This window comes from Palaemon carinicauda, chromosome 6, assembly GCF_036898095.1.
Source record: "Palaemon carinicauda isolate YSFRI2023 chromosome 6, ASM3689809v2, whole genome shotgun sequence".
Taxonomy (NCBI): Eukaryota; Metazoa; Arthropoda; class Malacostraca; order Decapoda; family Palaemonidae; genus Palaemon; species Palaemon carinicauda.
In genome coordinates, this window is record NC_090730.1 from 122,720,857 (window position 1) to 122,745,211 (window position 24,355).

At 42.8% G+C, this 24,355-nt stretch overlaps 1 protein-coding gene across 1 annotated transcript in view; it reads left to right on the forward strand.

The window, feature by feature from the left end:
• Positions 1-23,226, forward strand: part of Shc (SHC-adaptor protein) — a 99,627-nt gene extending 76,401 nt beyond the window's left edge. Inside the window, 3 exon segments of the mRNA XM_068375392.1 lie at positions 3,016-3,251; positions 6,753-6,863; positions 20,516-23,226. Coding sequence (XP_068231493.1) covers positions 3,016-3,251; positions 6,753-6,863; positions 20,516-20,647 — 479 coding nt within the window. The 3' untranslated portion in view covers positions 20,648-23,226.
• The last annotated feature ends 1,129 nt before the right edge of the window (positions 23,227-24,355 follow it).

Here is a 24,355-nt window from a genome sequence, read left to right on the forward strand (position 1 = left end):
ACAGGGACCCTCTCATCTCTGGCCCTGTTTGTCGAGCTAGGGAGACTCCACCTCCGCCCTCTTCAATTCCATCTTGCAGCTCATTGGGACAAGGGCTCGACTCTAGAAGCAGTCTCTATCCCTATCAACCAAGAGATGAAGACCACTCTCCGGTGGTGGAAGCACAATCTCCTTCTCAAGGAGGGTCTATCATTGGCCATCCAGACCCCCCATCTTCATCTCTTCTCGGATGCATCGGACTCGGGCTGGGGTGCGACCTTGGACGGACGGGAATGCTCAGGAGTATGGAACAAGGAACAAGGATTACTCCACATCAACTGCAAGGAACTGTTAGCAGTTCATCTTGCCCTGTTGAACTTCAAGTCCCTCCTGCTAGGCAAAGTGGTGGAGGTGAATTCAGACAACACCACAGCCTTGGCTTACATCTCCAAGCAAGGAGGGACCCATTCGAGGAGCCTTTACGAGATCGCAAGGGACCTCCTCATTTGGTCAAGAGGTCTAAACCTCACACTGGTCACGAGGTTCATCCAGGGCGATATGAATGTTTCAGCGGATCGCCTCAGCAGAAGGAATCAGGTCATTCCCACGGAATGGACCCTCCACAAGAGTGTGTGCAACAGACTTTGGAGCTTGTGGGGTCAACCTACCATAGATCTGTTTGCCACCTCCATCACCAAGAGACTTCCGCTTTATTGTTCCCCTGTTCCAGACCCTGCAGCGGTTCATGTAGATGCTTTTCTTCTGAACTGGTCCCATCTCGACCTGTACGCATTCCCTCCGTTCAAGATTATAAACAAAGTTCTGCAGAAATTCGTCTCGCACGAAGGGACACGGCTGACGCTGGTTGCTCCCCTTTGGCCTGCAAGAGAATGGTACACAGAGGTACTTCAATGGCTAGTCGACTTCCCCAGGACTCTACCTCTAAGAGTGGACCTTCTACGTCAACCACACGTAGACAGGTTGCACCCAAACCTCCACGCTCTTCGACTGACTGCCTTCAGACTGTCGAAAGATTCGCTAGAGCTAGAGGCTTTTCGAAGGAGGCAGCCAGTGGGATTGCCAGAGCTAGAAGAATTTCCACTCGTAGAGTCTACCAGTCTAAGTGGGAGGTCTTCCGAAGCTGGTGTAGAGCCAATTCAATATCCTCTACCAATACCTCTGTGATCCAAATAGCTGACTTCCTTCTTCATCTTAGGAATGAGAGATCCCTTTCAACACCTACGATTAAAGGGTATAGGAGCATGTTGGCCTCAGTCCTCCGCCACAGGGGTTTGGACCTGTCTTCCAACAAGGACCTTCAAGACATTCTCAAGTCTTTTGAGACGTCTAAAGAACGTCGTCTTTCCACTCCAGGCTGGAATCTAGACGTAGTCTTAAGGTTCCTTATGACATCTAGGTTCGAACCTCTCCAGTCAGCTTCCTTCAAGGATCTTACCCTCAAGACTGCTTTTCTCGTTTGCCTTGCAACAGCTAAGAGAGTCAGTGAGGTTCATGCCTTCAGCAAGAACATTGGTTTCACAACCGAATCAGCTACATGTTCTTTTCAGCTTGGATTCCTAGCAAAGAACGAGCTTCCTTCACGTCCTTGGCCTAGATCGTTCGAGATACCTAGCCTCTCCAACATGGTAGGTAACGAACTAGAGAGAGTTCTTTGCCCTGTCAGAGCTCTCAAATATTATCTGAAGAGGTCTAAACCTATTCGAGGACAGTCAGAAGCCTTATGGTGTGCCATCAAGAAACCCTCGAGACCCATGTCCAAGAATGGGCTTTCGTACTATATAAGGCTTCTGATCAGAGAAGCACATTCTCACTTAAAGGAGGAAGACCTTGCATTGCTGAAGGTAAGGACCCACGAAGTAAGAGCTGTAGCTACTTCGTTGGCCTTTAATAAAAACCGTTCTCTGCAGAGCATTATGGATGCAACCTATTGGAGGAGCAAGTCAGTGTTTGCATCATTTTATCTGAAAGATGTCCAGTCTCTTTACGAGAACTGCTACACCCTGGGACCATTCGTAGCAGCGAGTGCAGTAGTAGGTGAGGGCTCAGCCACTACATTCCCTTAATCCCATAACCTTTTTAACCTTTCTCTTGAATACTTTTATTGTTGTTTTTATGGTTGTTACGGTAGGCTAAGAAGCCTTCCGCATCCTTGGATTTGGCGGGTGGTCTATTCATTCTTGAGAAGCGCCTGGGTTAAAGGTTTTGTAGAGGTCCTTTAGTAGGGTTGCAACCCCTTGTACTTTGGCACCTTTGGGTTGATTCAGCCTCCAAGAGGAACGCTGCGCTCAGTAAGGAAGACGAACTTTAAATAAAAGGCAGAGTAACGGTTCTATTCGACTTCCTTACCAGGTACTTATTATTTCATTGTTATTTGAGATAACTGTTATATGAAATTTGGGATACTTAGCTATCCTTTAATCATGTACACTGGTTTTCACCCACCTCCCTGGGTGTGAATCAGCTACATGATTATCGGGTAAGTTTAATATTGAAAAATGTTATTTTTATTAATAAAATAAATTTTTGAATATACTTACCCGATAATCATGATTTAATCGACCCTCCCTTTCCTCCCCAGAGAGAACCAGTGGACCGAGGAATAATTGAGGAGGTGTCAACAACAAATGATTGAGTACCTGGCCACAGGTGGCGCTGGTAAGTACACCCCCTTCTAGTTTTGTGATAGCTGGCGTATCCCTCCATAGAATTCTGTCGGGCAACGGAGTTGACAGCTACATGATTATCGGGTAAGTATATTCAAAAATTTATTTTATTAATAAAAATAACATATTAATACTGTATTCCAATAAATATACTGTATTAAATATAAAAATACTATACATTGCAGTAAGTTTATATACCATATACATCCATTCATTTCCCCCACAATATTATACTTCACTTTAACTTGGTAAAGAGTATGATAGTAAAGGAAAATGCTTATAAACATTAACTTTATAGCTATGTTTATTTCTATTAGAATGTTAATACTTGTCTTTTTTTTCTCTCTATCAGAACCATTTAGCATGCAGTTATCACAGTTGAGTGGAGGGAATAGCAGTAGTGGGAATGCTGGATCTGGCGTGTGCCCAAGTGGGGTTAACACTGCTGGTGTGGGTGTACCATCATCTACAGGAGCATTGGGAACTGGTAACAAACCTCTTCCTCTCAGTCAGCGATTACAGTTGCAAAAAGAGCCGTGGTTTCATGGTGCTATCAGCAGGAAAGAGGCTGAAGGACTGCTTATTCAGGTATATTAGTATTGTGCATCTGCGTGTTATAGCATCTTATGTGAAGAGGTATTGATTACTGAATTTGTCTTCCAACTTCATATTTGAAACATTAGTATGCAGAGCTATGAAGTTTTTAGAATAAAATTCTTGTCTATAGTTAGTTCTGATAATTACTTATTTGTGGTTTGGAAAAAGTAAATCATAAATGTTGTCTGTAGTTTAATACATTTGACCTTACAAGATCTCACAGAGAAAAGTGATATTCAAATTTGTCTCATGCAATTAACCCATATGACCCAAACCTATGTCCAGAGCATGCAGGTCAATGCTATGCTTATGTCCAAACTTCAACCCACAGCAAATGTCAAGCTTAGGAAACAAATCCATTACGAAAATCTAGAGAAATTCAATTTGCAATATTTTTTTTAATACTATTTTTCCACTGTTAAAGACAACCTGTTTGTAGCAACCATATGATAGTTTTACTTTGGTTTGGTTAAATATACAACAATAATTCTTTTCCTTTTATATAGCACTGTAAAATTTGAAGAAATCCTTGCAATTTTAAGTTAGGATGAAAAATAGAAAGGTTCTAGAAACGTTTTCATTGTGTTATACTTCATTCTTATAAGTTTTTTAACTAGAGTTTTTTTTTTTATTCTTTATTTACAGTAGATCCAATTTTCAGTTTTTTAAGTATATGTACTAACAAATCAGTTACCATTTGGTTTTAGCAGTTGTGATTCATAATAAAATTTGATGATGATCAATTGTGTTTCTGAGTTTAGTGTAAAGGATTTTGCATATAAAAGTTTATTAGTGTGTAAAATTGTCTTCAAAGCCTAAAATATAATTCAGTTACAAGTTGCAGGGAGGTATGATAAGCTTATTGTTGATGTATATTGGAAAAATAGCGCTGATACTCTAATTGTTCACATGATTTTCCATTTTGTTAAAATGTAATGTTACCATACTTCACCTTTTTATTCATTGTACCTTTATTAATTACATTTATCCTTATTTCCAAAGAAGAAGTCATGGTCACATTGGATTGTTTTGATTAAGACTGAAAGGCTTTAATTTGCTTATCTAAACCCTCATGTGATGGAAGGTGCATACAGTATATGATTTTACAGCTTTAAAGACTACTCAAAGATGCTCTTAAGTTTTATCGATTATTATGGTTATTTTATATTGTGCCATGATTTTTCTTTCTCATTTTTAGTTTAGTATTCCTTTGAAATTTTACCTTTTCGTTTTTTATGTTTTATGACAGGTATTCAGGTAATTTTTATGTGTTGGATCTTTAAGAACTGACTCTTAAATATTTGTACAGAACACCTGCTGTGACCATTTTTTGGTTACTTTCAATTGTACTGTATTCATATTTTCTTGTTTTGGAAGGGTTCAAATTGCACTTTCATCTTTTTTTTGTCTACCTTGGTGATTTTACTAAGGTTTAAAGGCCACTCATGAATGTCAGAGGCATATTGTGTATAAAGAGGGGGTTTTATTCAGCATTGTGATTAAATGTAGTTGGTGTAAGGTTTAATTCTTAAAGTATTAGGCATAGCGGTTTGTTAGATTAACCCTTGAGCATCATAGGACATATTTTGTATCTGGATATTTCTCTTCTCTTTGGTATCATAGGACTTATTTTTGAGTCTAGTTATTACCAGTGTTTTCTCTTTCCCTTATTATTTATATCTATGAAAATTTTGCAATATATGTGAAATTATATATCAATGCAAAGTAAATTTAATTAGCTTTATGATGATAAATATTTTAAAATTATATCTCTGATACTTTTTGTCCGAGGGGGAGTTCAGTAAAATGTCCAAAACAGCCTCGTAACTGAATTCTAAAATTTTGTGAGCATTTGGCATTCAAAGAGTTGAACTACTTTACTGTAGTTAATTTTAGCATGACACATCGTAGGTGTTGTAATATTAAGGTGACACAAACAGAGTACAATGAGATTGTTTGGGGGGGGGAGATGCTTCCTATGGCTGTGAGGGGTCTGGAAACAACTCTATATGTAAAAGGTGAGACCTGTCAACATTACCCTACATTTCATGAACAGCACCTTAGTTGTGGAATCACTATTCCACTTTCTATTTAAGGTGTATTGAAATAAGCATGATTTTTATAGTAAAATTAACGATTTCAATTTTGCCACTTCTCCATTAAGTAAGGAGTAAATTTAAGTCTGATAGAGACATTCATGACCCGATTCATCACTTCAGGCAGTCTCTTTACAGATTTTGTATAACTGTTTTTAGTTGAAGATGTCTTGATGATAGTTCCAGTTTCATCAGAATAGATGCTCACCATTATACCTCTTATCTGGAATTTAGCTACAATCTTGTGAAGTTTGAGCTTCTTAAGGAAGGTTTACTTCAGGATTTAGCCCTCAAAACATTATTTTGGTGATCTTTCTCATTGCTCTTCCATTGGGTTGTTGTATGCTTTGAATTGGATAGCTAAAACAATTTTTAACTGCTTGTAATTGTATAGCCTGTCCCATTGCCATCTCTGTCTTGTTGGTCTCTTTGCCTCCTGAGGATGATCTTTTCCTTTGCCATGTTCAGATGCTGGTGATATATTTTTGCTGCTTCCTCCAGTACACTAGTTTGTAAAAACACAATTGAATTCTTAACTCCGGTAGGTTATCACAAGGGTTTACTGTTTGGAAATAAGCTTGAATTCCCTAAAATAAGTGCCCTTTCCTCTTTAAGGGCAATTTTGAAGTCATTGTCATTCTTTAAGTATGAACATGGAGGAGGCTTTCCATGTACCTAAGGAATGCATCTTTCAAGCTTTTGAATATTCATTCATTGTGATTGATAGTTATTGAAATCCATGTGTTACTTACAAGAAGAGTTAGTTGACACTTGTGAGGCAGGGCTTTTCTGGGATGTATGTTTGTACATGGGGTATTTGGGGAGTGAACGGTATCATCAATAATTTTACTATTGTACTCAATTACTGTACTGAGGACAAATCATTGATTTTACTTTTTTGGCCTCCATATGACTATATGGAGTGTTTCCAGACAACATGTATTTGTCTTGGATGGCAGTCCCTACATGTTCTCCTAGGATTGACCTCTGACCTTGTATGTCTACAATCCTCATTTCCCATATTGAAAATGCCTTGTTGAAAGGCTGAGCTTTGGTTATTTTGCCTTAATTCCTAATAGGCGAACATATGATTAATATGGATGAATTGAAAAAAACAAAGTTTTATGAACACAAACCCTATTTTTTTATTGCAAACCCTTCATCATATTGTCATTTTCTATTTCCCGTTCCATCACTTACATCGTTTTGTTCTGGTTTCTCAGCATCATTTAAGGTCATGTAGGGGTTAATGCATTTGGGACTTTTCAGTTCGGGTAAAAATTAAATTGATGCAACCAGAATTTCTTATAATAAGATAAGGCATATTAAAATTAATAGTTTATATTTGATAATATGATTTATGTTATAACACATTGCAATTTCTTCCATTTTACAGGATGGTGATTTTCTTGTACGAGAATCCCAGGGAACTGTTGGGCAGTACGTACTCACAGGGATGCAGAATAATACCAAAAAGCATCTTTTATTGGTTGACCCTGAAGGAGTGGTAAGTTTTGAATTTTGTAAAATTTACTTAAAACATTTGCTCTTGGCAGTGTAAAAAAAGGTATTAAAAAGAAGTTTTTAAATATTTAACTTAGCCGGTGAATATATAATAGCTGCAACTCTGTTGCTCGACAGACAAAAAACAGTAAAAACTCGCCAGCGATCGCTATACAGGTTGCGGGTGTGCCCACCAGCGCCAACTGTCGGTCAGATACCACTCTCGATGTAAACAAAGACTCAATTTCTTCTCTGTCGACGTGTCGACAAGACGTACTTTACTCGCTGTTGAAACCTGGAGTTATTCCCATCATATTTGGTGAAGTACTTTAATTTGGTTTGAGCTTTCGCAGTACAGGTTTTTTCTTCAAATAAATCCTTGAACTCTTTTTTGGATCGGATTAATTGTTGATGACTTAGATCGTTTTTTGGAATTTTCCCTTGACCAATTCAAAATGGCTGACCTTTCACAAGTTCCCAAGTTCAGAAAATGTAATGCTAGGGACTGTCATAGGTGTCTTCCAAAGGCTTCTCTCGACCCTCACACTGTTTGTTCCAATTGTCGGGGTAAAACCTGTCAATTGGAAGATCGGTGTGAGGAATGCGTGGGCCTTTCGGAATTCGATTTTATCGAATTTGAGAAGTATACACGCAGACTAGAGAGAGATAGGGTAAGGAGAAGTTCAACTAGGTCGGTAGATTTTTCCTCTCCACATGCCCTTGAACCTAATCCTTCCCCTGTAGTGGTTGTTCCTAACCCCCCTCCTAGCACTCAGGAACCATCGATGGCAGACATGATGCGTGCTATCCATGCCTTGGGGGAGAGAGTTGAGGCCCTTGCAAGTGACCGCAATCAACTCATGGCGGACGTAAAGGAACTAAAGTGCCAAAGTGCCACGGCGGAAAGTGTTAAAGTGCCTAGTGTTTCTCAAAGTGTTGTGAACAGTGTTGCGCTTGAGGGTTCGTCTGTTCGTGCCTGTCGTCCTCCTAGTCCGGGACCTCTTGCAAGCTCCCAAGCCCAGGGGAGAAGCAATGTCGTACGACTCATGGGTTCGAGAGGCCTTGATCAGCGAACAGACCTTCCCTCTATGGTATCAGGCGTATCTCCCCAAGATCGCCCCTACCAACGTAAGACGAGAGAGTCCATTTTTACCTCGTCGTCCGAAGGTGTTTCTCGTAAGAAACTTTGGACCAAGGTCTCCCGACCTTTGAAGCGTAAGTCGGTCCCTTCAGGACAAGTACAACGTCCCGGTTGTAGCCACTGGGTCAGTTCGGACTCGTTGCCGTCATCTGATGACTGCTCGCCGCCTAAGAGAGGCAAAGCTGTGCCGCCTCAGTCGCTCACCCCGTCTGTTGCCGCACCTGCTGCCGCAGACCCTAAATGGGTGTTGCTGCAGGACATGCAGTCCAAGCTTGCGTCCTTGATGGAGGACTTTAATGCGGAGAGGGTTGCTGCTGAACCTTCTGGCCAACAACCATCCAAGCAGTCTGTTGTGCGTCCTGTTGACGCTGAGGTAACTTTCTCGCGTCTACCAGTTGGGGTTGTACCTCCACCGATGCGACCCAGTGTGGGTTGCCAGCCGCACGTTGACGTTAGGCGACGCACGGAGGTGGTTGTTGACATTCAGGACGTTCATCAACCATCAGAGGTGACTTGTTTTGACGCGGTGCGTCAACCTCCGCAACCCGGTATGGTGTTGACTGCACAACCCAGGCGGTCTAAACAGTCTCGGGTGGACGCTGTGCGTCCTCGTGCACCCATGGTTGTTGACAGTTCCCACACTGTGCAGCAGTTCCATGACGCTGCGTCCGGCTCCGTCACGCATGCACCAGTGCGACCGGACTCGGCGAGTCAAACGTTGCCCACTCCTTTGCCGTTTCCTCATCAGTTGTCGGATGAGGAACTATCAGATGAGGACGTTGCTGAACCACAAGAGGATCAACCTTCAGAACTTGATGAGCCTAAGGCAACTCAACCATCCTTGGACTTTAGAAAAGTCATGGCTGTATTCAAGGAGTTGTTCCCTGACCACTTTGTTTCTGTGGCTCCTCGTTCGCCGCCGTCAGAGTTTGTATTAGGCGTGCCTGCTACCGCACCTGCCTTTACTAAACTCGTTCTCTCTCGCTCATCCAAGAGAGCTTTGCGGCTGTTGGGAGATTGGTTAGAGACCAAGAAGAGTTTAGGAAAGACTGCATTTGGCTTTCCTCCATCTAAACTCTCGTCTAGATCGAGCGTCTGGTATGCCACGGGAGAAGTTCTCGGCTTGGGAGTTCCTGCCTCTGCCCAGGGCGACTTCTCAAGTCTTGTAGACTCTCCCCGCCGCCTTGCCATGAGACGCTCTTAGTTTTGTTGGTCACCATCGGACCTGGACCACCTTCTTAAAGGTATATTTAGGGCTTTCGAAGTCTTTAACTTCCTAGACTGGTGCTTAGGAGCCCTGAGCAGGAAAATCTCTTCTGCAGATAAGGATGTTTCCTTGCTCATTATGTCCTGCATGGACAAGGCCGTCCGTGATGGGTCCAACGAGCTTGCCGCCTCATTCACGTCCGGAGTCCTGAAGAAGCGAGAGTCTCTATGCTCTTTCCTGGCTGCTGGAGTGACGCCATGCCAAAGGTCTGAACTACTCTTTGCTCCCCTTTCCAAGTGCCTGTTTCCTGAAGTCTTGGTAAAGGAAATTGCCTTGTTTTTAGTTCAGAAGGACACCCACGATCTAGTTGCATCCTCGGCTCGCAAAGCTCCCCCTTTGCCTACATTGTCTGCTAGACCGAGGATAGACACTCCAGCGTCTCGCTTTATTCCGCCCTTTCGTGGCAGAGCCCCCAGCAGGGGAGGTGCTCGTGCCGAAGGGAAGTGAGGGAAGAGGAAAGGATCCAAGTCCTCTAAGGGCAGAGTCTGACTGCCCGCAACTTCAGACAGCAGTAGGAGCCAGACTCAAGAACTTCTGGCAAGCCTGGGAGAAGAGAGGCGCAGATCAACAATCTGTGAGGTTGCTCAGAGGGGGGTACAAAATCCCTTTTGTACACAGACCTCCTCTAGCGACGTCCCCCATTGATCTCTCTCCCAGGTACCGAGAGGAAGAAAAGAGACAAGCCCTGAAACTGGAAGTGTCTCTTTTGCTAGAGAAGGGAGCGGTGGTCAAAGTCTCGGACCTTCAATCACCGGGGTTTTACAACCGTCTCTTCCTAGTATCAAAGAAGACAGGAGGTTGGAGACCGGTGCTAGACGTCAGTGCTCTGAATGTCTTTGTCACAAAGACGAAGTTTTCCATGGAAACCACAAAGTCAGTCTTAGCAGCGGTCAGAAAGGAAGACTGGATGGTCTCGCTAGACCTAAGGGACGCCTACTTCCACATCCCCATTCACTCAGACTCCCAACCTTTTCTGAGATTCGTCTTCGAAGATGTGGTTTACCAGTTTCGGGCCCTGTGCTTTGGCCTAAGCACAGCTCCTCTCGTATTTACGAGGCTGATGAGGAATGTGGCCAAATTCCTCCACTTATCGGACATCCGAGCCTCCCTTTATTTGGACGACTCGCTTCTCAGAGCCTCTTCCAGTCGTCGCTGTCTGAAGGATCTCAAGTGGACTCTAGATCTGACCAAGGAATTGGGACTCCTAGTCAATTTGGAAAAGTCGCAGCTGGTCCCATCCCAAACTATTCTGTATTTAGGGATGGAGATTCACAGTCAAGCTTTTCGGGCTTTTCCGTCGGCCCCCAGAATAGATCAAGCCCATCTCTCCATCCAAAAGATGCTGAAGAAAGAACGCTGCTCAGTCAGGCTGTGGATGAGTCTGGTAGGGACGCTGTCATCCCTGGAGCAATTTGTATCACTAGGAAGACTACACCTCCGTCCTCTTCAATTCCATCTGGCTTTTCACTGGAAAAAGGACAAGACGCTAGAAGCGGTCTCGATCCCGATTTCCGGAAAGATAAAGTCTTGTCTGACTTGGTAGAAGGACAATATCAACCTAAGAGAGGGTCTTCCCCTGGCTGTTCAGATACCCAACCACGTTCTCTTCTCGGACGCATCGGACTTGGGCTGGGGCGCGACGCTGGACGGTCGGGAATGCTCAGGTCTGTGGAACTCGAGTCAGAGGAGCATGCATATCAACTGCAAGGAGCTGTTGGCAATTCATCTGGCCTTGAAAAGCTTCGAGTATCTCCTTCAAGGCAAAGTGGTGGAAGTAAACTCGGACAACACCACGGCCTTGGCGTACATCTCCAAACAAGGAGGTACCCACTCACTGACGTTGTACGAGATCGCAAGGGACCTGCTCATCTGGTCAAAAGATCGAGGCATCTCCCTAGTAACGAGGTTCATCCAGGGCGACTTGAACGTTCTAGCAGATTGTCTCAGTCGGAAAGGGCAAGTAATTCCACCCGAATGGACCCTCCACAAGGATGTGTGCAAGAGACTTTGGGCCACTTGGGGTCAACCCACCATAGATCTCTTTGCAACCTCGCTGACCAAGAGGCTTCCAATCTATTGCTCTCCAGTCCCGGACCCAGCAGCAATACATATAGATGCCTTCCTCCTAGATTGGTCACATCTGGATCTCTACGCATTCCCACCATTCAAGATTGTCAACAAGGTACTGCAGAAGTTCGCCTCTCACGAAGGGACAAGGTTGACGTTAGTTGCTCCCCTCTGGCCTGCGAGAGAATGGTTCACCGAGGTACTTCGATGGTTAGTAGACGTTCCCAGAAGTCTTCCTCTAAGAGTAGACCTTCTACGTCAGCCACACGTAAAGAAGGTACACCAAAGCCTCCACGCTCTTCGTCTGACTGCCTTCAGACTATCGAAAGACTCTCGAGAGCTAGAGGCTTTTCGAAAGAGGCAGCCAGTGCGATTGCTAGAGCAAGGAGAGCGTCTACCATTAGAGTCTACCAATCGAAGTGGGAAGTCTTCCGAGACTGGTGCAAGTCAGTTTCTGTATCCTCGACCAGTACCTCTGTAGCCCAAATAGCTGATTTTCTCTTATACCTGAGAAAAGGACGATCCCTTTCAGCTCCCACTATCAAGGGCTACAGAAGCATGTTGGCATCGGTCTTCCGGCATAGAGGCTTAGATCTTTCCAACAATAAAGATCTGCAAGACCTCCTTAAGTCTTTTGAGACCACTAAGGAGCGTCGTTTGGCTACTCCTGGGTGGAATTTAGACGTGGTACTAAGATTCCTCTTGTCAGACAGGTTTGAGCCTTTACAGTCAGCCTCCCTGAAAGATCTCACTCTTAAGACTTTTCCTGGTATGCTTAGCCTCGGCTAAAAGAGTCAGTGAGATTCATGCCTTCAGCAAGAACATCGGATTTTCGTCGGAAAAAGCTACTTGTTCGCTGCAACTTGGTTTTCTAGCCAAAAATGAGCTACCTTCTCGGCCTTGGCCTAAATCTTTCGATATTCCCAGCTTATCGGAGATCGTAGGCAATAAACTAGAAAGAGTCTTATGCCCTGTTAGAGCTCTTAAGTTCTATTTAGATCGTACTAAACCTTTACGAGGCCAATCTGAAGCTTTATGGTGTTCAGTTAAGAAACCATCTTTGCCTATGTCAAAGAATGCTTTATCATACTTTATCAGATTGTTAATACGAGAAGCTCATTCACATCTGAGTGAGGAAGACCGATCTTTGCTTAAGGTTAAGACGCACGAAGTTAGAGCTGTAGCAACTTCCGTGGCCTTTAAGCAAAATAGATCTCTGCAAAGTATAATGGACGCAACCTATTGGAGAAGCAAGTCAGTGTTCGCGTCATTTTACTTGAAAGATGTCCAGTCTCTTTACGAGAACTGCTACACACTGGGACCATTCGTAGCAGCGAGTGCAGTAGTGGGTGAGGGCTCAACCACTACAATTCCCTAATTCCATATCCTTTTAATCTGTCTCTTGAAATGTTTTTAATGTTGTTTTTATGGGTTGTCTGGAAGGCTAAGAAGCCTTTCGCATCCTGGTTGATTTGGCGGGTGGTCAAAGTCATTTCTTGAGAGCGCCCAGATTAGGGATTTGATGAGGTCCTGTTGTATGGGTTGCAGCCCTTGATACTTCAGCTCCTAGGGGTCTGTCAGCATCCTAAGAGGATCGCGAGGCTCCGTAAGGAAGACGTACTTACAAGGCAGAGTAATCGTCTAAGTCGACTTCCTTACCAGGTACCTATTTATTTTGTTTTTGTTATATTGATAACTTCCAAAATGAAATAAAAACTCTTAGCTTGTACGATGTAAACATATTTAACTGGTCTCCACCCACCTCCTTGGGTGTGAATCAGCTATTATACCCACCTCCTTGGGTGTGAATCAGCTATTATATATTCACCGGCTAAGTTAAATATTTAAAAATGATATTTTAATTATAAAATAAATTTTTGAATATACTTACCCGGTGAATATATAAATTAAACGACCCTCCCTTCCTCCCCAATAGAGACGCAGTGGGATGAGAAGAAATTGAGTCTTTGTTTACATCGAGAGTGGTATCTGGCCGACAGTTGGCGCTGGTGGGCACACCCGCAACCTGTATAGCGATCGCTGGCGAGTTTTTACTGTTTTTTGTCTGTCGAGCAACAGAGTTGCAGCTATTATATATTCACCGGGTAAGTATATTCAAAAATTTATTTTATAATTAAAAATGTTATTTTTATTAGTAAAATAAATTTTTGAATTTACTTACCCGATAATCATGTAGCTGTCAACTCCGTTGCCCGACAGAATTCTATGGAGGGATACGCCAGCTATCACAATACTAGAAGGGGGTGTACTTACCAGCGCCACCTGTGGCCAGGTACTATAGTACTTCTTGTTGACACCTCCTCAATTTTTCCTCGGTCCACTGGTTCTCTATGGGGAGGAAGGGAGGGTCGATTAAATCATGATTATCGGGTAAGTATATTCAAAAATTTATTTTACTAATAAAAATAACATTTTTCAATATTAAACTTACCCGATAATCATGTAGCTGATTCACACCCAGGGGGGTGGGTGAAAACCAGTGTACAAGATTAAAGGATAGCTAAGTATCCCATATTTCATATAACAGTTATCTCAAATAACAATGAAATAATAAGTACCTGGTAAGGAAGTCGAATTGAACCGTTACTCTGCCTCTTTTTTAAGTTCGTCTTCCTTACTGAGCGCAGCGTTCCTCTTGGAGGCTGAATCAACCCAAAGGTGCTAAAGTATATAGGGTTGCAACCCCTACTAAAGGACCTCTACAAAACCTCTAACCCAGGCGCTTCTCAAGAATGAATAGACCACCCGCCAAATCAAAAGGATGCGGAAGGCTTCTTAGCCTACCGTAACAACCATAAAAACAACAATAAAAGCATTCAAGAGAAAGGTTAAAAAAGGTTATGGGATTAAGGGAATGTAGTGGCTGAGCCCTCACCTACTACTGCACTCGCTGCTACGAATGGTCCCAGGGTGTAGCAGTTCTCGTAAAGAGACTGGACATCTTTAAGATAAAATGATGCAAACACTGACTTGCTCCTCCAATAGGTTGCATCCATTATGCTCTGCAGAGAACGGTTTTTATTAAAGGCCATCGAAGTAGCTACGGCTCTTACTTCGTGGGTCCTTACCTTCAGCAATGCAAGGTCTTCCTCCTTTAAGTGAGAATGGGCTTCTCTAATCAGAAGCCTTATATAATACGAAACCCCGTTCTTGGACATGGGCCTCGAAGGTTTCTTGATGGCACACCATAAGGCTTCTGACTGTCCTCGAATAGGTTTAGACCTCTTAAGATAATACTTGAGAGCTCTGACAGGGCAAAGAACTCTCTCTAGTTCGTTACCTACCATGTTGGAGAGGCTAGGTATTTCAAACGATCTAGGCCAAGGACGTGAAGGAAGTTCGTTCTTTGCTAGGAATCCGAGCTGAAAAGAACATGTTGCAGATTCGGTCGTGAAACCAATGTTCTTGCTGAAGGCATGAACCTCACTGACTCTCTTAGCTGTTGCAAGGCAGACGAGAAAAAGAGTCTTGAGGGTAAGGTCCTTGAAGGAAGCTGACTGGAGAGGTTCGAACCTAGGTGACATAAGGAACCTTAAGACTACGTCTAGGTTCCAGCCTGGAGTGGATAGACGACGCTCTTTAGACGTCTCAAAAGACTTAAGAATGTCTTGAAGGTCCTTGTTGGAAGAAAGGTCCAAACCTCTGTGGCGGAGAACTGAAGCCAACATACTCCTATATCCTTTAATCGTAGGGGCTGAAAGGGATCTCTCATTCCTAAGATGTAGAAGGAAGTCAGCTATTTGGGTCACAGAGGTATTGGTAGAGGAAATTGAATTGGCTCTACACCAGCTCCGGAAGACTTCCCACTTAGATTGGTAGACTCTACGAGTGGAAACCCTTCTTGCTCTGGCAATCGCACTGGCTGCCTCCTTCGAAAAGCCTCTAGCTCTAGCGAATCTTTCGACAGTCTGAAGGCAGTCAGCCGAAGAGCGTGGAGGTTTGGGTGCAACCTGTCTACGTGAGGTTGACGTAGAAGGTCCACTCTTAGAGGTAGAGTCCTGGGGATGTCGACTAGCCATTGAAGTACCTCTGTGAACCATTCTCTTGCAGGCCAAAGGGGAGCAACCAGCGTCAGCCGTGTCCCTTCGTGCGAGATGAATTTCTGCAGAACTTTGTTTATTATCTTGAACGGTGGGAATGCGTAAAGGTCGAGATGGGACCAGTTCAGTAGAAAAGCATCCACATGAACTGCTGCAGGGTCTGGAACAGGGGAACAGTACAGCGGAAGTCTCTTGGTTATGGAGGTGGCAAACAGATCTATGGTAGGTTGACCCCACAAGGTCCAAAGTCTGTTGCACACACTCTTGTGGAGGGTCCATTCCGTGGGAATGACCTGATTCCTTCTGCTTAGGCGATCTGCTGAGACGTTCATATTGCCCTGAATGAACCTCGTGACCAGAGTGAGGTTTAGACCTCTTGACCAAATGAGGAGGTCCCTTGCAATCTCGTATAGGCTCCTCGAATGGGTCCCTCCTTGCTTGGAGATGTAAGCCAAGGCTGTGGTGTTGTCTGAGTTCACCTCCACCACTTTGCCTAGCAGGAGGGACTTGAAGTTCAGCAGGGCTAAATGAACTGCTAGTAGCTCCTTGCAGTTGATGTGGAGTAATCCCTGTTCCTCGTTCCACGTTCCCGAGCATTCCCGTCCGTTCAAGGTCGCACCCCAGCCCGAGTCCGATGCATCTGAGAAGAGATGAAGATTGGGGGTCTGAATAGCCAACGATAGGCCCTCCCTGAGAAGGAGATTGTTCTTCCACCACAGGAGAGTGGTCTTCATCTCTTGGGTGATTGGGATAGAGACTGCTTCGAGAGTCGAACCCTTGTCCCAATGAGCTGCAAGATGGAATTGAAGAGGGCGGAGGTGGAGTCTCCCTAGCTCGACGAACAGGGCCAGTGATGAAAGGGTCCCTGTGAGACTCATCCACTGTCTCACCGAGCAACTGCTCCTCTTCAGCATGCTCATGATGCACTCTAGGGCTTGGCTTATCCTGGGGGCCGATGGAAAAGCCCGAAAATCCTGACTCCGAATCTCCATTCCCAGGTACACAATGGATTGGGAGGGAATGAGCTGAGACTTTTCTATGTTGACTAACAGACCCAGTTCTCTGATTAAGTCCAAAGTCCAGTTGAGATTCTCCAGACAGCGACGACTCGTGGAGGCTCTCAACAGCCAGTCGTCTAAGTAGAGGGAGGCTCTGATGTCCGATAAGTGTAGGAATTTTGCTATATTCCTCATCAGATGAGTGAACACCATAGGAGCTGTGCTTAGGCCAAAACACAGGGCTTGGAATTGGTAGACAACCTTTCCAAAAACGAATCTCAGGAAAGGTTGGGAGTCTGGATGAATAGGAACGTGAAAGTAGGCATCTTTCAAGTCCAACGAGACCATCCAGTCCTCCTGCCTGACCGCTGCTAGGACCGACTTCGTCGTCTCCATCGTGAACGTCTGCTTGGTGACATACGCGTTGAGCGCGCTGACGTCCAGCACCGGTCTCCAACCTCCTGTCTTCTTGGCCACAAGAAAGAGACGGTTGTAGAAGCCCGGGGATTGATGGTCCCGGACTATAACCACTGCCTTCTTCTGCACAAGTAGCGACACCTCCTGGTGCAATGCTAGCCTCTTGTCCTCTTCTTTGTAGTTGGGAGAGAGGTTGATGGGAGATGTGGTCAGAGGTGGTTTGAGGCAGAATGGAATCCTGTAACCGTCCCTCAGCCAACTGACAGACTGGGCGTCTGCACCTCTCTTCTCCCAGGCTTGCCAGAAGATCTTGAGTCTGGCTCCTACTGCTGTCTGGAGATGCGGAGAGTCAGTTTTTTCCTTTAGATGTCTTGGAGCCTTTCCTAGACTTGCTCCTGTAAGAGTCTGTACGGGAGCTTCCTCGGCTGGGGGCTCTACCACGAAAGGGCGGTATGAACCTTGTAGCAGGGGTATCAGCCACTGGGGAGCGATAAGTCTTGGGGACTGAGGTAGCAACCTTAGACTTACGAGCCGATGAGGCTACAAGATCGTGTGTGTCCTTTTGTATCAGGGCAGCAGACAAATCCTTAACCAGCTCTTCGGGGAAGAGGAACTTCGAGAGCGGAGCAAAAAGGAGTTGTGACCTTTGACAAGGTGTAATGCTGGAGGAAAGGAAGGTACACAGCTGTTCCCTTTTCTTCAGAACCCCTGATACAAACATCGACGCAAGCTCACCAGATCCATCCCTAATGGCCTTATCCATGCAGGACATTAATAGCATGGCAGAATCCTTGTCCGCAGGGGAGGTCTTCTTGCTGAGGGCCCCCAGGCACCAGTCGAGAAAGTTGAACATCTCAAATGCTCTAAATACTCCCTTCAGTAAGTGATCAAGGTCTGAGAAGGTCCAGCAAACCTTAGAGCGCCTCATTGCAGTTCTCCGAGGCGAGTCTACCAGACTTGAGAAGTCAGCCTGGGCAGAGGCAGGTACTCCCAAGCCTGGTGCTTCTCCTGTGGCATACCAAACGCTCGCTTTCGAAGTGAGCTTAGTCGGAGGGAACATGAAAGAAGTTTTGCCAAGGTGTTGCTTAGTCTGCAGCCACTCCCCTAAGATCCTTAACGCTCTCTTAGAGGACCTTGCTAGGACTAGCTTAGTATAGGTGGACTTAGCTTGTTGTATGCCCAGCGAAAACTCAGATGGCGGAGAGCGGGGAATAGCAGAGACAAAGTGGTCTGGGTAAACCTCTCTAAGCAGAGCCAAGACCTTACGAAAGTCAATAGACTGTGGAGAAGGCTTGGAATCATCCACGTCTGACGAGGGATCCAGGTGTGCCGCCTCATCGTCAGAAGCCTCATCACCAGAGTGTAGCGAAGAGATCGGACAAGAATGCTGAACAGCAGAGTCAGAACGAGTAGGAACAATATTAGTGGTTTCCTCTTCAAGTAACTGTTGAGGGAAAACCTGAGGCTCAGACTGCAAAGGCTGAATAAAAGCCGAAGCAGAAGGAAGGCGCATGGGTGGAGGAGGCTGACTCCTAGCATGAGTGGTTGAACCCAAGGGTTGCGCTTGCTGAGCGGTTGGCAGAAGCGGAGTAGCAAGTTCCTGTTCCTGTGGTGTGAGCGGAGCGCGATGAGGTAGAGGCTGCGCAGAACAAGGTAAATGTCTCGCAAGCTGAGGCTCCTGAGGCGCAAGGCTAAGGTGTTGTGGTGCTTGCCTTGTGGAGGGTTGAGCTCGCTGCAGCGAGAGCTGAGGAGACTGACTCATGGACGGGAGAGGTTGTTGTACCTCAACCGAGTGTTGCATCACTGGTGGAGCAGCAAGTGGAGGCGGAGGAAGAGAGGTATAATCCTCCTGATCCCATTGTAAAGGTTGCCTTAAGGAAGGCGGAGGCTGAACACCACTGGGAACAGCAAACTCAGAACGTGGCTCAACATCGTACGCCTGGCAGGTGGTACTGCGATCAGGCGGAGCGAGCGCAGGCGGAGGGAGTGTAGGCGGAGGCGGAGGCGCAACACTCTCAGCCCGACACTCACGCATCAAGTCCGAAAGCTGTGCTTGCATGGACTGTAGTAGAGTCCACTTGGGGTCGGCAGAAACTACAGTAGGCTGAGGTAAAGCCTTAACAGTCGAGCTCTGTTGTGGCAGAACCTTACTCCTCTTGGGCGGAGTGCAGTCGACAGATGACTGCGGCGAGTCAGAGCTGAGCCAATGACTGCAACCTGGCTGAGCACTCGCGGACTGGACTCTGCGTTTAAGTGGTCTCGAGACCTGAGTCCAACGTTTCTTCCCTGACAGTTGATCAGCGGACGAGAAAAAGACGGGCTCAATCGTCTGCAGGTGGGAGTGACGGTCTTTGGAAGACACGACCGCAACCACCGAGGATACTTCTGTGCGCCTAACAAGGCCTGCCGAACCCTTATGCCCTTCGACATTGCTTCTCCCCTGGGCTTGGGAGCTTGCAAGAGGTCCCGGACTGGGAGGACGACTGGCTCGCACAGAAGTATCCTCACGCACCACACTGGCACTGACACTAGCACTTGGCACTGCACTGACACTAGCACTCGTCACAGCACTGGCACTAATTCCACCCACTGCACTCTTGACCTTAAGTTCCTTGACTTCGGCCATCAGAGACTTATGATCACTTACCACTGACTCTACTTTATCGCCTAAGGCCTGAATAGCACGCAAAACAACAGACATATCAGGCGGAGGGCAAATAGTAGGTTCGGGGGTAGCCACTACAGGGGTAGGAAAAGGTAGGGGATCATGAGGTGAGGAAAAAAGTGAAGAGTGAGAAGAACTCCTCCTAACTCTACCTCTCTCTAACTTAGTTGAATATTTCAAAAGACGGACAAATTCCAGTTCCGAAAGTCCGGCGCATTCCTCACATCGATTTTCTAACTGACAGGGCCTGTCCCTACAGTCAGAACAAGCGGTGTGAGGATCTACCGAGGCCTTCGGAAAACGCCTATTGCAAGACCTACATCGTCTATGGGAGGGGGCTTGCGAAATGTCAGACATCTTGAATCCAAAGAGTTAGCCAAAGGGGGTTCCAAAATCAAGCAAAAAAAAGCTATCTAGCTAATATAAGAAGGTTTCCAGTAAAGCGACAGCCGAAATCTGAGAGAATACTTCACCAATTAGCCGTGAAAATACTCGAAGATCATAAGCGTATCCCAGAACGTCTTGCCGGAAGCACGACAGAGGAAAAATTGAGGAGGTGTCAACAAGAAGTACTATAGTACCTGGCCACAGGTGGCGCTGGTAAGTACACCCCCTTCTAGTATTGTGATAGCTGGCGTATCCCTCCATAGAATTCTGTCGGGCAACGGAGTTGACAGCTACATGATTATCGGGTAAGTTTAATATTGAAAATATCATATTAAAACTTAATGAATTGAAAGGCTCTACTGTAGTATATACAGTATGATTGAAGTAAAAATGCTTTACTTACACAATTTACAGGAAGTTTTACAGGGGCCTCAGGAAGCTTTACAGGGGCATCTAATTTTATTGTAAAGCAAAATGTTTATAAAATGCTAATGCAGTAATTTACAGATACTTCAAAGCAACTGTTATAGTATATGTTATATAGTGTAGCACACTTTCAATTATTATTACACATCTTTAAAATTGATTTAGTTCTTACTTTCTCTTGAGTTAATTGGAGGGCTGTACTATATTGATTTTAATTTCTTTTACAGGTTCGAACAAAATCTCGTACTTTTGACAGTGTGAGTCACTTAATCAACTATCATCGGGATAACGAATTACCAATTGTGTCGGCAGAATCAGCCCTTGTCCTACGTAATCCTGTTCTACGGAGAATGCGTTAAGGTTACTATGGATTTGTAGTTGAAATATGGTGGTAAACCTCATTGATCATTTGCACAAATATTCATTCTAATCAATTCATGGCTGATACAAAGTTTTTTCAATCAGTCATAAGGTGTTGTTGGTCAAATGACTATTCATAGTCTGAATTATTTTGCAATTAGGATTATACTACTTCAGTAACTTACTTTTATTTTTTTATGAAAATATTTTTGCTTCTGGTAATCTAAGCTACAGCACTTAAGGACAAAATAGTGATTAGTGATTTCTTTATAATAATAATTTTTTTAGAAAGAGATTGTGCACTCATAATCCGGAAGTAGGTGATTAAAATTTTTAAATAATAATTAATGGTCATGTAAGCTTGGGGAACACTTGGTACTACAGGGTTATGTAAAGTAGTATATTTTTTCTTCTGATGAATATCATGTGATAAAATAATAGGGTCATGCTGCTCTATTCCAAGGGAAATCTTTTAGGTTTAACTTATACCAGTTTTAGCATTTCATCTTAATGTCATGAAAGACACTTTTTGGCTGTAGCCTTAAGTATTGTACCATTTGAAGTCAAAGAAAAAGATTGGCCAACTTACAATTGTTAATAATATGTACTGCTGGTTGAAGTCCAGAATATGTCGTAACTATTATAATCGTATTTAGGGTTTGATTTTCCAATTATCTCCTAAGTTGTAAATAAAGTACATTATATATTTTGTAAATGATATTTACGATACTTGAAATTAATATAAATAAACCTTCTTATTCTTCTCCTTATGCAATAAGAAATTCTAGTTTTTTATTAGTAAAACTTTATTCTGGTTATTTTTCCTTGAAATTTGATTAGAATAGAATATTTACTTATCAGTACTTTTATTAAATTATTCAAGAATGTAATTACTGTATAAAATTAAAGAAACTTGAAATATATATTGAGGTACTTGTTCTCAAGTTATAATACAGAACTGCAACATACAGGTACATTCAATCATTGCCATGATACAAAAACCAGCCTTTATGGAATATTGGTTTTGAAAACTCGGCTCTGAAGGAGAAAATATAAGCATGTATCTGAATACTCAAAGTCAAATGCAATGACATTTTACTTTCATGCCAAATTTATTGTCCCATGACTACTAACTTTTGCTATTGTTTCATTTTGATTAAACATTTTAGAAAATTGGGGGTGTTTCAGTCATATAGGTTGCATTTACTGTAAATTTACTCATGTTCATGATTTTATCCATGGTCGAGTTTGGAGCCTCTTACAAGTTGAGCAGCTCAAGAAAAAACCTTTGGGCAACTCAGTCACTTTATGTAATAATTTATTCTGGAAAGGGCTACTTTCTTTTTCAAAGAGAACACTATATAATTCATATATTTTAAGGTTATTTGTTTGAGCCAGTTGCCAGGCAAGGCTTCTCACTTACAACATTATCCAGGTGTTAGTCAGTATATGCCATGAGTAATATTAAATTCTCCAACTTTTATCATAGTATTTTGAGCTAACTCATTTAGTGTATGTTATTAGTGTGTTATTTAGTCTTGCAGTATATTAAAGTGTTATGTTTCATAATAGGCCATGTGCTGCTCTTGCAATAGTGAAGGCACAAAGATTTGCAGATGATAATCGTGAAAAAATTGTTTGTACATTATGTTCTTCTCTTTGGAAGTCAGTTACTTACTCATATTACTTTGTTATTTGGTACATGTATAGTTGTAATAACATTCAGAATCTAAGTACAATGGTGTTTCATATTTTAGTGCTGTCATTCATTGTTTCCATGTAAGCATTAACACCCTGTAATAGTAGAACATCTATTTAGCATTTTGCATTCTTATATTTCATGTAATTTTAACTTGTTCTTCACCTTTGATCTTTTGATTTATAACTGGTAGATGGTACTGTGTATGATTCCTGGTATTAGTAACCATTTTACATCATGTTGGAAACCTTACCTAAGTTTTGGTACCGAGTACATGGTACAGTGATTTTTTTTTAACTTTCATGAATGACTTTTTAATGCATAGTTTAATTCCCAAAAAATCTGAGAGACTGTACCTGTATTTCGGTATGTTTATTACAATCAATAGCTATTATTATGCTGTCAAAACAGTTTTGTGCCTGAATAGACCATGAATTATGCACATAGAAATGCGCACAAATGCTAATATAGAAATGTCTCAGTTCCTGGAGATTTCAACAGTCGGGATTCTCAAGTACTGTACTTGGTTGGAACATCATCATCTACCATACTTTTTTGTCTTGGCAATATTCAATTTCTTGGTCAGTTGTTACTGTTTCACTTGAAACTAGGTTAATGACTCTTGTGGTAGTGTGAATGACAAAATTCTTATTGAAGAAAACAGGAGATATCTTGGACAAGATTGATTCCATTTCAAGAGTTTTTTAGTCAAATACATGAATCTCCAAAATAGAAAATTAGTGAAGTTTGTATTGTAGAGAAACTTGCTTGTTTTCATAGTTATAATGGTGAGGATAGGCAAATGCAGTTTTCCTTTCATCTTGAATTATTTGTTTTTCTTTTTTACTAAGGCCAGAAAATATGGATTTCATTTTAGTCTTATCAACATTTTAGTTAAAACTTGAGATATGCTGTATACATTTCAGTGTACTTAATTTTTATAAGTCTAACCATTTTTTGTTCTTGCAGTCTGTTCAGTTTTGACATTTTTATGAATGGATAATTTATCTTTACAAGTAAGTAATTGTGTTCTCCTTTGAGTGTACCTTATTAAGGGTGAAAGGAATAAAACATCATTGTCTTCCATTTATATTAAATTTTGATTTAATAATTATTACCTACCATTAATTTACAGTAATCAAACTTTGGTCACTAAGGTTGTATTATAGTAAATCCAAGAAACTGAGATAGTCTATATGTAGCTGATAAATTTTAATGGGATTTTTCTCAACTAAAATAAATAGATACATGTACATCTAAATTGTCTGTGTAAAACTGAAATTTTTTTGTTTTTGTTTTTTTTGGTTTGTTAATTTGCAGATTCACCCCAAGGTATATAGTCCTGTCATTTTTTTGCTGTTATATTACAATAATGCTACTTTTAATCTTAACATTTACAAATTTGACTCATTCATTATATTTTCATGGTACACTTTTATAACTTGATGAGACTTTGCTCTTGGGTAATTGTTATTTTATGCTTCAGCTTTTTAAAATTTACCCATTTATTCATTCAGTTGTTATTCTTTTCCAGTGTAAGTAGTTTCACAGTAAATGTTATCCACAGGAAGGTAACAATTCATCAAAGAATTTTCACTAAAAATTTTAGTTGGGGCATGTGGTGCAACTCTTTGGCTCCCTCTTAAGCCAGCCTACTTTCCAGGGCAATATGTAAATTTTTTTTCAATATTTCCTCTTGAAATTCTGTAGTAGTCCAACTACCACATTGCAGATTCACACAGCACAGCCAGACAAATGGATTTGACAAAAAAAAAAAGAAGTGGTAATTTGTTCATCGTGGCTTAGGGTAAAATTGAAGATGAACAAGATGAAAGCAATCATCTAAAAAATCATGAAAATATCCAGTACAAGGAGAGTATTTGTTAACATTTGTTTGTTTTGTCCAAATATTCATCTCACATTGGTGTTTAAAATGGGAAAGTTAAGAGTTGGAACCTCCAGGTCTTTCCCTTTAGCCTTAAATTCTTATGCCCTCCTGTTGTTTGTG